Here is a 12,045-nt window from a genome sequence, read left to right as displayed (position 1 = left end):
AGACTGTAGTCGTCTTAAAGTGTGACCGTCATTTAGCAACTTAAACTACAGCGTGACGTCACAACGACTGTCACTCCTCGGACAGTATGACGTCATAATTTCCTGCAACGCCCCGAACTTGTACGCTGCGTAATGACGTCATTTCGTATCACGATTGATGGCGCGCGCGCGCGATGAGAGCAACGTCAACCGGGGGGCGGGGAGAGGGGGGGGGGTGCGTAATGACATCACGCGGCGACGCTGACGACGTCATCCGGACGCAAAGGGTGACGTTGCAAGCACAATCCCTGTACGCGCTGACGTCACTCCCCCCCACTACGGAAAGCGCGGTGGGGTGCACTGGCACGCGCGAGCGATCGGCTTTGCCAATTTACGAATCGCGAAAAACCTGTGGCCGGTCGCGACTGGGGGCTGCTGTTGCGTGGATAGCGAGACAGAGACACAGAGACGTCTTAGCTACTCGTAGAGACAGGGACACAGATACGTCTTAGCTACTCGTAGAGACAGGGACACAGATACGTCTTAGCTACTCGTAGAGACAGGGACACAGACGACTTAGCTACTCGTAGTAACCGGGGCAAGCCGGCTGCGGGAGTTAAATTTTTTGTGTGTTGGTCGAACGACCCCCTTCACTTGAACGGCGCCCGAGTGAATCTCGCGATTTCAAGAGAACAAACAAGAGAGCGATGGGGCTGATGTCGGACTTCGGGTTGGAGGACGTGGCTGGACAGTTCGCGAGGTTGCCGATGTTCCCGATATTCGACCTGATGCACTACACCCTCTCCATCATGTACCTCAAGCACGAAGCAGGTCCGCCGCCTAAATTAGTTCGCCACTCCGGCGATGCCCATAATTGGGCCTCTGTGTGTGTGTGTCTCTGTCTGTGTGTGTGCGAGGGAGTGTTGTTGTTGTTGCTGCTTGCTTGCGAAGCCTTGTTTGTTAATTGCACGCGTTAAGATGAGAAGTTTGTTACGTTGGTTTGCAAGTTTGTTGCATTGGTGACGGACGAACGCACTTTGGTGGATGGGGGTGGTGTAGTTGCGTGGTTTTAAATGTCTAATCTATTTTGTTTACACACGAGTCGAGAGAAAAGTTGCCACGTTTGTTTGATGAGTGTGTTTGGTTGTGTTACTTACAATCGTGATGTTTGTCATTTCACGTTTGGACTGAGGAGATTTAGCGTGAAGTTGTGCGTGCAGTGTGTGTGTAGCGTGTGTGTATGTTTCACATTTAAGGTTACATTTGTTTAAAGTTGAGAGAAAAGTTGCTACGTTTGATAAATGAGTGTACGTTGTATGACTATGTTGTGTTATTTAGAATCATAACATTTGTTACAACTTGTAATGCACATCACGTACAACACAACTTGAAACTATATATCCCCAGCACTTGAGGTCAATTGTTTTAAGTTTATATTGTTTATAAACCACGAACAATTGAGGGGAAGCAAGAGAACCAGGAGAAAGTCTTTGCAAGTGTGACATGTGGGTCACCAATATTACAAAAGCTAAAATAAGTTAAAGTATAGCAATGAAGTTAATATAATGCTGAGCTATTTGACATGTGGTGGAATGCAGTGAGTCGTAAGGTTATATATATTTAAATAAGTTGGGTCTTTTAGAATACTGCAAAGTAGATTAACTGGTTTTGGGTAAAACAATTCTGTACAGTATTTAAATTATGTGTTTGTTTCTTGAGCGGTCTGTTGTGTTGTTTAAAATCCTAACATTTGTAGCATCTTGCATTGTTGAGAGGTTGAGGAAATTAAGATTGGAGTTGTGTAAGTGTGTGATGGTATTTCGATTTAAAGCTTTCGTGACTGCAAGGATTCATCTTCTTGGTTCTTTCGGTAAAGTCACGTAGAAGGGAAGTAATAAAATAATAAATATAAAACATAATAAAATAATTCTCACGACGTTTCGGCCACAACGCAAGCAGCCGTCCTCAGGTGAAAACCAGTCCAAATGTGAAATGAGGACGGCTGCTTGCGTTGTGGCCGAAACCTCGTGAGAATTATTTTATTGTGTTTTATTTGTATTATTTTATTACTTCCCTTCTACGTGACTTTCCCGAAAGAACCAAGAAGATGTGTGATGGTATTCAAGTAGATGCAAAGCCGGATATTTGCATTTTAATCAACCAGGTTCTGTGTCTATAAAATCAGAAAAGTTTTTTTATCTGCTGTTGGGTAAACGTGTGCTTAATTGGAATACCCTTCAGCACAAGTTACCCGAATATTTTTCGTTTAAATTATTAGTTGTGTGTGGTGCGTGTGTGTTGCAAATTATGGTGTTGATGGGCAAGGCTGACCTGCGTGAACATTTAATAAGCCAAAAAATCGAATCATGAATCCTAATAAATAAAAATATAAAATAAAGCATTGGTTGGAGAGGCATTCATCCAGCAGTGGATGATGGATGTTGATGAACATGCATTTCTACCCAAGTTTAATCCAGAAACCTTTTCGGGGTTAATTTTGAAATATTTCTAACCAGCAAGTAAATTTACTAATGCCTTTTAAAGTATTCATAGAAATAATGTGAAATATATTAACTTTTTCGTGGTTAATATACTAAATTTAAATCTAAGTATTGATGGGTTCAACGTAGTTTTTAAAATGTTTTCGTGTTAATATTTAACTTTTCTTCGATTTTTTTAAAAAGGTTAATGAACTTTGAAATGTGCATCGTTGTTAAATGTAGAAGTGGTGTGGTTTGTGACTCTTACATTGTGTCACTACCATCGCAGAGATGGAGCCGTGAAATCAGCTCGTGTGCATGGGGATTTTGTTCACATCGCAGTGACCATGAGAGATAGTGACAGGGTGTTTTATCCAGCAGTGGATTGATCATGGCTGCTGCTGCTGATGGTGATTAAGTGTGCCATTAATACGTTAATAATGAATGGCTTGTGCCTTGCAATCACTTTCTCCTGCCGTGGGAATGTGGAATGCGAAGTCTCCACCATCGGCTTAGGGCCCTAAATAGGAGCTGAGTGCCGCCACCCCCAGCCCATAATCGTTTCAGCAGGACAAGCGTTTCACTTTTGTACAGAGGACTTACTCTAGTACACGCTACTTTATATGCTGCCACGATGTTTTCCCTTCTCAAAACCACCTCAATGACCCTCATCCAGCACATTCATTGACGAAGCGCTGTAACGTGTACATTTAAAGCCACGTAATGTACCCGAATGTGCACCAACGAAATCATGCATTTTAACACCGCCACACACGTGCGCTGTGGATTGCAACTTGTGGTTGGCATGGGTGGCGCGTGAAATCTGAACCCTTTCTGGGCCACCGTCCCACCCCGTTTCGCTAACCTGGACTGACCAGTTTTGGTTAAAGTAAGATCAAGCAACCTCCGTGATCGACAGAGAAGAGGCCTACATCCATCATATTGCATTTGAATGTGTATGGTGTTTTTCAGCCCTTTACGATTACACGAGTTTAAAGGGCAAAAATTCTACGAAAGAAAAGTTAGTTCCGCTTGCAGTGGATGGACTATATGCCGATATTGAATTATATACAGGATGTGTCTTGTAAAAGTATATGCTTTTAAAGGGCTACACCCATTGTTAAGCTTGCGTTGAGCTTTAATACAATACAGTATTCGACTGATGAATAATGAATTCCACACGCAAAGATATGCCCTGTAAATGATCACGGCACATACATTGGAGAGATTAGCTCAGCAAATCGCGGCGTGACCCGTGTGTGTGGTTTTGCAAGTTACACTCATCTGGGTGTGAGGTTGGTGGTTATTGTCATCCTGCGGACTGGTGTTTGTCACTTAGATGCCCTCTCATTTTTGTTTATCTCGCCACCGTGACGTGAGTGAGATGTTAACTATCTCGCCTTGTATGCGGGAGGTTGTGGGTTCGATCCCGACCCTGACCCCTCTATATTTGTCTCTCTCACCATGGCCGCGTGGATTTTTCTCCGGGTCCTCCGGGTTTTCCCTTCCACATTTAGAAACACGCGTTTCTCGTATTTGCCTCCGATAAATGTCGATAAGCAACTTCACTGAGCTGTCATTTGTGATCGCCAGGTCCCCTTATAGCTCAATGGGCCTTACCCAGTAAAATAAAAAATAGTAGGAGATACAGAACTCTGTAGGGTTCCAAACAAGTATGCGTACCCAGCAGTGGTACCTGAACAATCTGCAAGGAACAGGCCAAATAGTATACAGGGTATGCTGCATGTGCTGGAATGTATTCATCGGTGGGTCTATCTGTGTATGCGCTTGCATCTGTGCATGTACGTATGTCATTTTATGTATTCGTGTACTGTATTATGTTACCAGTACATATGTGCAATATGTATGCACGCATTTTACGTTTACAATTTTGTATTGTACATTTTTATATTATTCGGTCAAATGTGTATATAAGCATGCCTTATATACTGTGTATATAATGCCTGACCATGTATCCATTTACAGTACAGAAATTGTGCTTAGTAACTAAAATATTGCCTCTGTTCACGTGAAAAAATCGCAGGTTACTAATCAGATTACGCGTACAAAAAATATGTGGTAATGTACGTGAAAACGTTAACTGTTCTAAATATTGCATTTGGGTAAAATGCACAACTTTTTCCACGTGTGTGCTCTAGACCCAACAACTCCCGGTTCATTTAAATGCTGCACATTCAACAACCACATTGGAAACAATTACTCGTCGTTTTCGGCCTCTTGTCAATCGACTGCTGAAGGACAGCTTCCCCACCCTGCGTTCGTGTTTTGGGTGTTGTTTGACCATGCTGTGCAAAAAGAACATATGCTTTGGGGATGACGATGATGGTGAAGCGACAGGTTAAAGATGTGGGAGCATAGAAGTGCAGGACAGAAATGGATTTTACTGCCCTGCCCTCTGTTACCCATCACGAAGCCCAACAGCCTAAAACATTCTGCTGTGCATAGTGATTGCCCATCCAAGCACATATCAAGTCTCAACTCTGCTTAGTTTCCGAGATCTAATATGATAAGGGAGCATTCTGGGCACTTGTTCGGAGGCATTGATAATCATCGTTATGTTGTATATGCACAAAATATATCAGCAATAACGTGTGCACGGGCTTCCTGCAGGGACTGCTTTGGCCGTGGTTAAAGTTAGTCTTTTCGGTGACTCGTGTGCAACCACGCATATTTTGGGCAGCTCCATGTCCTACGCAGCAGTAATCTGCTCTGCAGCTGTTCACTCCGGCTCCAGACCGGCATTTTCAAGAACTGGACCCGCCAATGCTCTGGGAGGGGTGGGGGAGGCAGGTTGCCAGCATCTTAAATATCAGTTTTACAGTTCTCTTTTAACAACGCAAAAACTTTAGATCGGTAATGCACGGTAAAAAGTTGATTTCTAGACAGTGTGACGGCATGATTGTGACCAAAGGATCGGTCCTCATGTACCGTACCGGCCTTCATAGATGCTCGCTAACAGCACTTTCCCCAACAGTCTTCAGGCTGTGACATTGCCACACAGAGTGTATATATGTACGCAGATTTTTCTTAGATCACCAACTGAAAAATTAAGATTGTAGCCTTAAAAAATGATAATATTATTTTTTAAAATACATATCGCGTTGTTCAAGCAAAGTGCATCGTACATTGCTGAGGAACCACAAACAAGCAGGAAGGCAGTCAAGCCACAATTTTGACTCGTTGGAGTTTGTGGACTAAATCAAGACTAGAGTACGGTTGTGTCATGTGACATGCAAGGCATGATGGGGGAAGTCATCCTATGGTTACAAGTAGGGCTTTTTGCTGCCTAGAAATCAACTTTGATCTGTGTGTGTGTGTGTTATGAGGCTTATTTATGTCCTGCCTGTACGTAATTAGCTGTTTGATGAGATTAGACGAAGTGTTAGATTTGGTTCATCGCAAAAACTTACGCACCAGCGTAAGATGAACTTGAATATTGACTACGTTGACGTTTGGAGCACATGGCAACAGCGCCTGGAGGAGGTGTTATTTTTAATGTGCGTTTGTTTTTAGCACTTAGAGCAGCGTCAAGGATGCTTTTAAATGAATGGTAGATCCCCTACAAACTCGCATTGCTGCAAAGGCTCAATGAGAACGTTTGCTTTTAATTAGATAAACCTATAAAACTTAGTAGAAGCTGTGGAGTCATATTAGCAGTGTACGCCAATACACATGCGAACCCTGTAGTTTTTTGTGTATTATATAGCGACTTATATTCACAAGCCAAAAAGTGTGCAAAGAAGCATAGAGAAGTGCATGCTTGGAATTACACCGAGAGACGGGCAGAGCAATACGTGGATCGGGAGATCATTTACAGGAGACATAGTGTGGGCGGTGGAAAAAGAGTGAGCGAGCTCGGGGCCAGACATGTCGCTAGAAGGGACGCTTGGCCAGTGGTCGAGGCTAGCGATGGAGTGGCAGCAGAAGGAGGGAACGCGGCATGCAAACCTGCTGGTCACTCCCCACACCGTGCAGTTCTGTGACCTGCACCGCCCTGGTCAGTGCGGGGTTGGTCAAGGCAGGAGAGCATACACACGGAAGTGCAGAAGTACGGTACAATAATGTGTTTTGCTGCGCTGTCCAGTGTTACTCTGACGGCCACCACGTGGCATAGCGATGCAGCGGCCTCTTCACAATCTTCTTTGCATGGCGGCCACACATCCAAGCTTTATATACAGCCTCAAATCTGCTTAGCTCCTGAGATCTGATGAGATCGTGCGCATTCCAGTTGAATTAGTCAAAAACGGATTTTAAAATATAACAATGTTAATAATAAGTACAGTAACTCCAAAGACACAATGTGATTTTTGTTACTAAATTGAGCTTCAGCTACTTAAAAAAACTATCACGTGCCCAAGCTTCATATTTACATCATGGGTCCTGATGTTATTATTGTGAGTTTATTTTCGAATTAATGCTTTCGTGACTGCAGGGATTCATATTCTTGGTTCTTTCGGTAAAGTCCTTTATTATTTCCCTTCTACGTGACTTTACCGAAAGAACCAAGAATGTGAGATAGTCATTCGGTAATCAATAGATTGTCCGCCTCCCCAAGTTGAATGTGTGTGGTGTGCCACTAAGTTGAACGCGAAGCGTGTTCACATGGATGAAATGTCGCTGCAGCAAGACAGCTGTGGCATGATTCATTTGACCCCTTAAGGCTTCTCTGCGATGCGAAAGCATTGGCCGAAACGCTCGGGTGTCTACTCTTGTGAATTACATCACAGGCTCTGCAGTGTAATGTTTAAAAGTGGACACCAGTCAGTGCAGAATTCTCCATGGAAAATGGCTCCGGCTCCTGTGGCAATCAAGAAAACCGTCTCGTGGTGTCCAGTGCCCTGACCATCAAGGCCCTCCGGCTGTCCACTTCAATCAAAACAAAACCTCTGTTGCCATTTGTCATTCAGTTTCACTGTAACGTCGCATACGCATAAGATACGTATTCCACTGCTCTCCAAGAACTATACATCCATCCACCGATGAAACATTTTGTTGACGCACATAATAGAAAGATTGGTTGGTTGGAGGAAATGTACTTATAGCATTGCTATTTTATATATATTTATAGTTGTAATAATGTGTTAATCCACTTCTGGATGAAGGCCTCCGCACAGCAACTCGGTTATGAAGCTTCGTATGACTGTTCCTCCCCATGCTAGTGAGTGCGGCTTGGTGAAGGCCAGTGCGGGTTCGGGTATCACTCGCCACTGATGTTAGCGGTGGCCAGTTATCAAACTCAGGTCACCAGGTTCAAAACGAACGCATCAACTGCTGTGCCACCACTCTGCTTTATTGATATAATATTTAAATATTACAAGAAATATTTCGAGGACAATTATTTAACATGGTGCAAACGGTTGACCGTGCTTTCCTACGTTTAAAAATGCGCCGCTCGAAATAGCAAATGGATTTTGGCGACATTTTGACAACTGCAATAGTGCAATGATGATTATTATGATGATGGTGTACATCTGAGCATACTCTGTCCCCCGTGTTAAAAATAGTTACGGAGCGATGAAAATGCTCATGTTGGCTGTAAGTTTAATTGCGAAATAGCTCTCTGGAATTAGTTTAATGTGGCAATTGAAATCAAATTAAAATAAAAAGGCAATCACTGAGAGAGTAATAGACAGCCTTAATATTCATATTCACATAACACAGCCTCGCTTGTGATGCAAGTCAGAGCGACAACCGAAAGCCAAGCTCACAGTCGTTGCACTCATTTAAATCTGAGTCGTTCGGTGATGCAAGTAACTTTGTTCCTTAGACGATAAATCTCGTGGCTCAGATGTACGCAACCACAGTGCTTCAGATGAGTGAATTTGACCTTCAGAATATTAATTCATATATGGATATGAATTGAGTAGCAACTATAACATCGATATCTCACAATCAGAATATTTAGAGTGAATGAATCCGATGAGCTGTGAAGGTTGCACACCCGTAGACAAACAAAGAAACCTTCCTGATGGCTTTCTGATGATTTTAATGCTATTTGAATAGAATACATTTCAGGGGGTGATATGCAACACGTGGGAGCCAAGCTGCTGTGGTTAATGCACTTCTGAATTTGATTCCCGGCCATGGCTTAGGTTAGTGGTGAACCTGTTCTGCCCTCCATCTCCTTGACCAACCCACACTGACCAGCGTGATGAAGTATGGTCAAACTAATCCTGTGACCAGCACAATATGTGGAGACCATCCAACAAGTGTATTTGAAAAGGGATACTTTTTGTTATTGTTTGTTATGAAATGCAACGTTACCTTGAAGTCGAGAGTCATTTATATACGTTGTATGCAGTTTATATGCTAACTTAAAGTTATGCGGTCCTGTATTTCAACTAGAGCCGTACATTTTAATTGCAATGTTTCCTTGAACGACTGCACACAAACCTTGGTTTTATCATAACAGTAAAACAAATTCTTCTCAAAGACGACAGCTAAAAAAAAATCCTGTTAAGTATCCCAACGATAGTCTTTAACAAGCGATTTTACTCCAAATTAAAGAGAAATGACATCTCCTCATGAACACTTGAGGGGCACGTGACCACTCCTCTAACCATGCACCATGTCCAGTTTTTCTCCCCCTGTCGTGTGAAACTCGGGCTGTCCAGCAAGATTGCTTTCTGTGCTGTTGCACACTCGGCCGGAATTTGTCATACGCGATTAATATTTTATATTGCTTAAAATGCCCGGTACACCACAGGTTTTCTGCTCGTGCGCTGCACGGGCAATGCACGTGTTTGACAAACTGTGCGGTATCTGTGCTGTCCAGGAGGCAAACTGCACTCGCGAGAGCAAAGTTCGTCGGCGTGTGTGGCTTTCCTTCATTGACACCGTGTCATTGTAGCGATGACACCTTTATGCTGTAATTGGTGTTTTTGCCGTTGCCTATATGCTACCCGTGTGTCAATCGACGCCCTGGTGGACATGCTTGCAAACGCGATTATACATCTCAAGGGAATTTCCAGGTGAAATATTAAAATTGAATAAAATGAAAAAAAGTATGACGTGACCGTCGTGATGAAGAGCTCCTCTCACACGTATTGCTTTTGAACTGAAATTGGCTGGACACTTATTGTTGCGGTGTCCTAAGAATCTTGATGTTTGTGTGCATCCTCGTGTGTGTGTGTGTGCGCACGCATGTTGGTGTGTCTGTATATGGGGGTTGTAGTGGTTATCACTGTGCTATGAACCCGACTTCCCGAGTTCGATTCCCGCTCATGGCCAACACCAGTGACGATTATGTGAACCAGTTCTGGGCCTCCCTTAGGTCGACTCAACCTGACATGAGTACCTGGTGCCAGAGGTCGCAAACGGGTTTTGATTCCTTACCCGTACCCGGCCGCACCAGGGTCGCAAACGGGTACCCGTACCCTACCCGTACCCGGCCGGGTACGGGTAGGGTATCGGGTACCTGATTGCGACCTCTGGGATGAAGCCATGTTGCAGGCGCGGGTGGGTTGATTCTAGGAACTTGAATTGTGAGAAGAGACAAGACGTTAGGAAATGAGTGACAAACGGTTACTCACCAGTGACTCACGGTCTACCTGTAGACGTGCCCGGTCGCACTAGGGTCGCAAACGGGTACCCGTACCTGGCCGGGTACGGGTAGCCGGGTATCGGGTAGGGTACGGGTATTGGGTACCCGGTTGCGACCTCTGCCTGGTGCGGTGTATAGACACCGCCTCTGGAGATACAAAGGCGGCCGGGCGTGGTGTTGGCCACCCACCCCATGCGCTGTGCCGGCCTTCACAGGTGCTCGCTAACAGCACTTGCCCCAACAGTCCATTCAGACTATAGGGGCGACCTTTGTCTTTGGGAGGTTCCTATAAGTCGTCTCAAGGCACGAGGGGGCAAGGGCCTTCCATTGGCATGCTCCCTGCCTTGGGAGCCTCGATTACAAGTCATTTCAGGGAAGTTGGCACAATCAACTGTTTCATTTTCAAATTTTTATTTTGGAGTTCACCCATTGCTTAGATGAACAAATTATTTGCTGATGCTGTGTTGGCAGTGATGCACACGCACACTAACAAACAAAACTCAACACGTTCATCAATAACGCTGCCTTAAGATGTATAATATATAGATGTGACTGTTTTGGTTAATGGCGCTTCTTCATATCACAATTATCCCCTATGAAAAAAGGGACCATACCAAAAACGGCGCCTATTATATATATCTTTTTTATTTTAAGGTAGTGTTATTGACGAATGTGAGGGGGTGGGTCCTATTGGTTGGTCCATGCATTGTGTAGAGGTGTAATTGCGCACGGCTACGAATGTTGAGGTGTGATTATGCATGGCCACGGATGGCCAACAAACACAAGGGGCGGGGTTACGGCCGTACACAAGGGTGGCGCTCGCACCGACGTCCGAATGTGCGTCCCCCACGGGCCCCCCCTCGGGGGGAGTCCTATAAAAGGTGATGAGCTCGAGGGCTCGAGGTCGGGACTCAGCTTTAACCAGAGAAGACGGAAGACCTGCTAGTGTAGGCCCCAGAGCTCCCCTGGCTCGCTGTCCTTATAAGGGCCGACCAGGGCAAGCCGGTGGCGTGGCCCCGAGAGCCCAGACGAAGCTGGTCTGGTGACTCAGGAAGCCGGGATCCCAGCTTAACCAAGCTGGGACAGATAGCCTCCCCTAGTTCCGTAGTGGAGGAATTGGTATAGGTTAGAGGGGTTAGCTGTCGAGAAATCCCTGTAGCCCAGTGACCTGTAATAACTGTGTTGGTGTAATAAATAAGTGTGCCTCCGATCCTGTCGTCAAGCCTCCATATATACTTACTACATCTGGGGTCAGAAGTAAACGTCCAACGATGGACACACGAGGGACGACACGTACCAGGGAGTCGGAGATGGAAGACGCCGCGGCCGAATCACCACCAGAGATGGCCGGGGTCGATTCGGAGCAGCCGGGGCCGAGTACGCCCGCGCCGCTACGACAGGAGGAGGGGGATGCGTCGGCCGAAGGACTCCGGCTGGCCCACTCCCGCCTGGCGGACCTGCTCTACGCCGCGGCCGCCGCGTTGGAGGAGATCACGCGGCTGGGGGCTGGAGGAGCAGCGCGGGTCGACGACGGCAGCCGGCGCGGGGCGACGTTTCCCGCCACCCCGACGCGGCTCGCGGTCAAATTTCCCGCCATATCTACAGTACGAGCGGAGGGCGGGGCGGGCCCGCGTCACGTGTCTGCTGAGCGCCAAGCACAAGCCGTGACATCATCAACGCCGGCCGGCGCGTCAACATCGGAGCGACCGGCGATGCCATGTGCACGGCCCGCCCACACTGTATCATCGGCGGGGAGCGACGGAGAGCGTTCTACGGCCACGGACGCCGCCTTACAACAGCGTCTGCCGCCTCTTAAAGAATTTGTCGGCGCTGACGGAGACTGGGGCGGCTTCAAGAGGCGGTTCATCGCTCATCGAAAGATGGCGAACTGGTCGGACGCCGAGGCCCTACGCGCGCTGCCAGCGATGCTGGACAACGACGCCCTGGCTACCCTCACCTCGGCGCCGAGGGAAAAGCGCGCCACTCTACACCTGGCGTTGCAGCTGCTGTCAGCCGTCTATG

The 12,045-nt window shown here is 46.1% G+C and overlaps 1 protein-coding gene across 1 annotated transcript in view; it reads left to right on the top strand.

Annotated features, from left to right (window-relative positions):
* Positions 1 to 311: 311 nt before the first annotated feature.
* The window catches only part of TMEM38A (transmembrane protein 38A), a 37,390-nt gene continuing 25,656 nt past the window's right edge, over positions 312 to 12,045 (top strand). Inside the window, exon 1 of the mRNA XM_061567683.1 lies at positions 312 to 810. Coding sequence (XP_061423667.1) covers positions 687 to 810 — 124 coding nt within the window. The 5' untranslated portion in view covers positions 312 to 686. The remainder of the gene's footprint in view (positions 811 to 12,045) is intronic.

Source organism: Lethenteron reissneri, chromosome 39, assembly GCF_015708825.2.
Source record: "Lethenteron reissneri isolate LAM-NWPU_2019-01 chromosome 39, ASM1570882v1, whole genome shotgun sequence".
Lineage (NCBI taxonomy): Eukaryota > Metazoa > Chordata > Hyperoartia > Petromyzontiformes > Petromyzontidae > Lethenteron > Lethenteron reissneri.
Note: the sequence above shows the minus strand (reverse complement) of the source record. Positions and strands in the feature narration are given on the sequence as shown.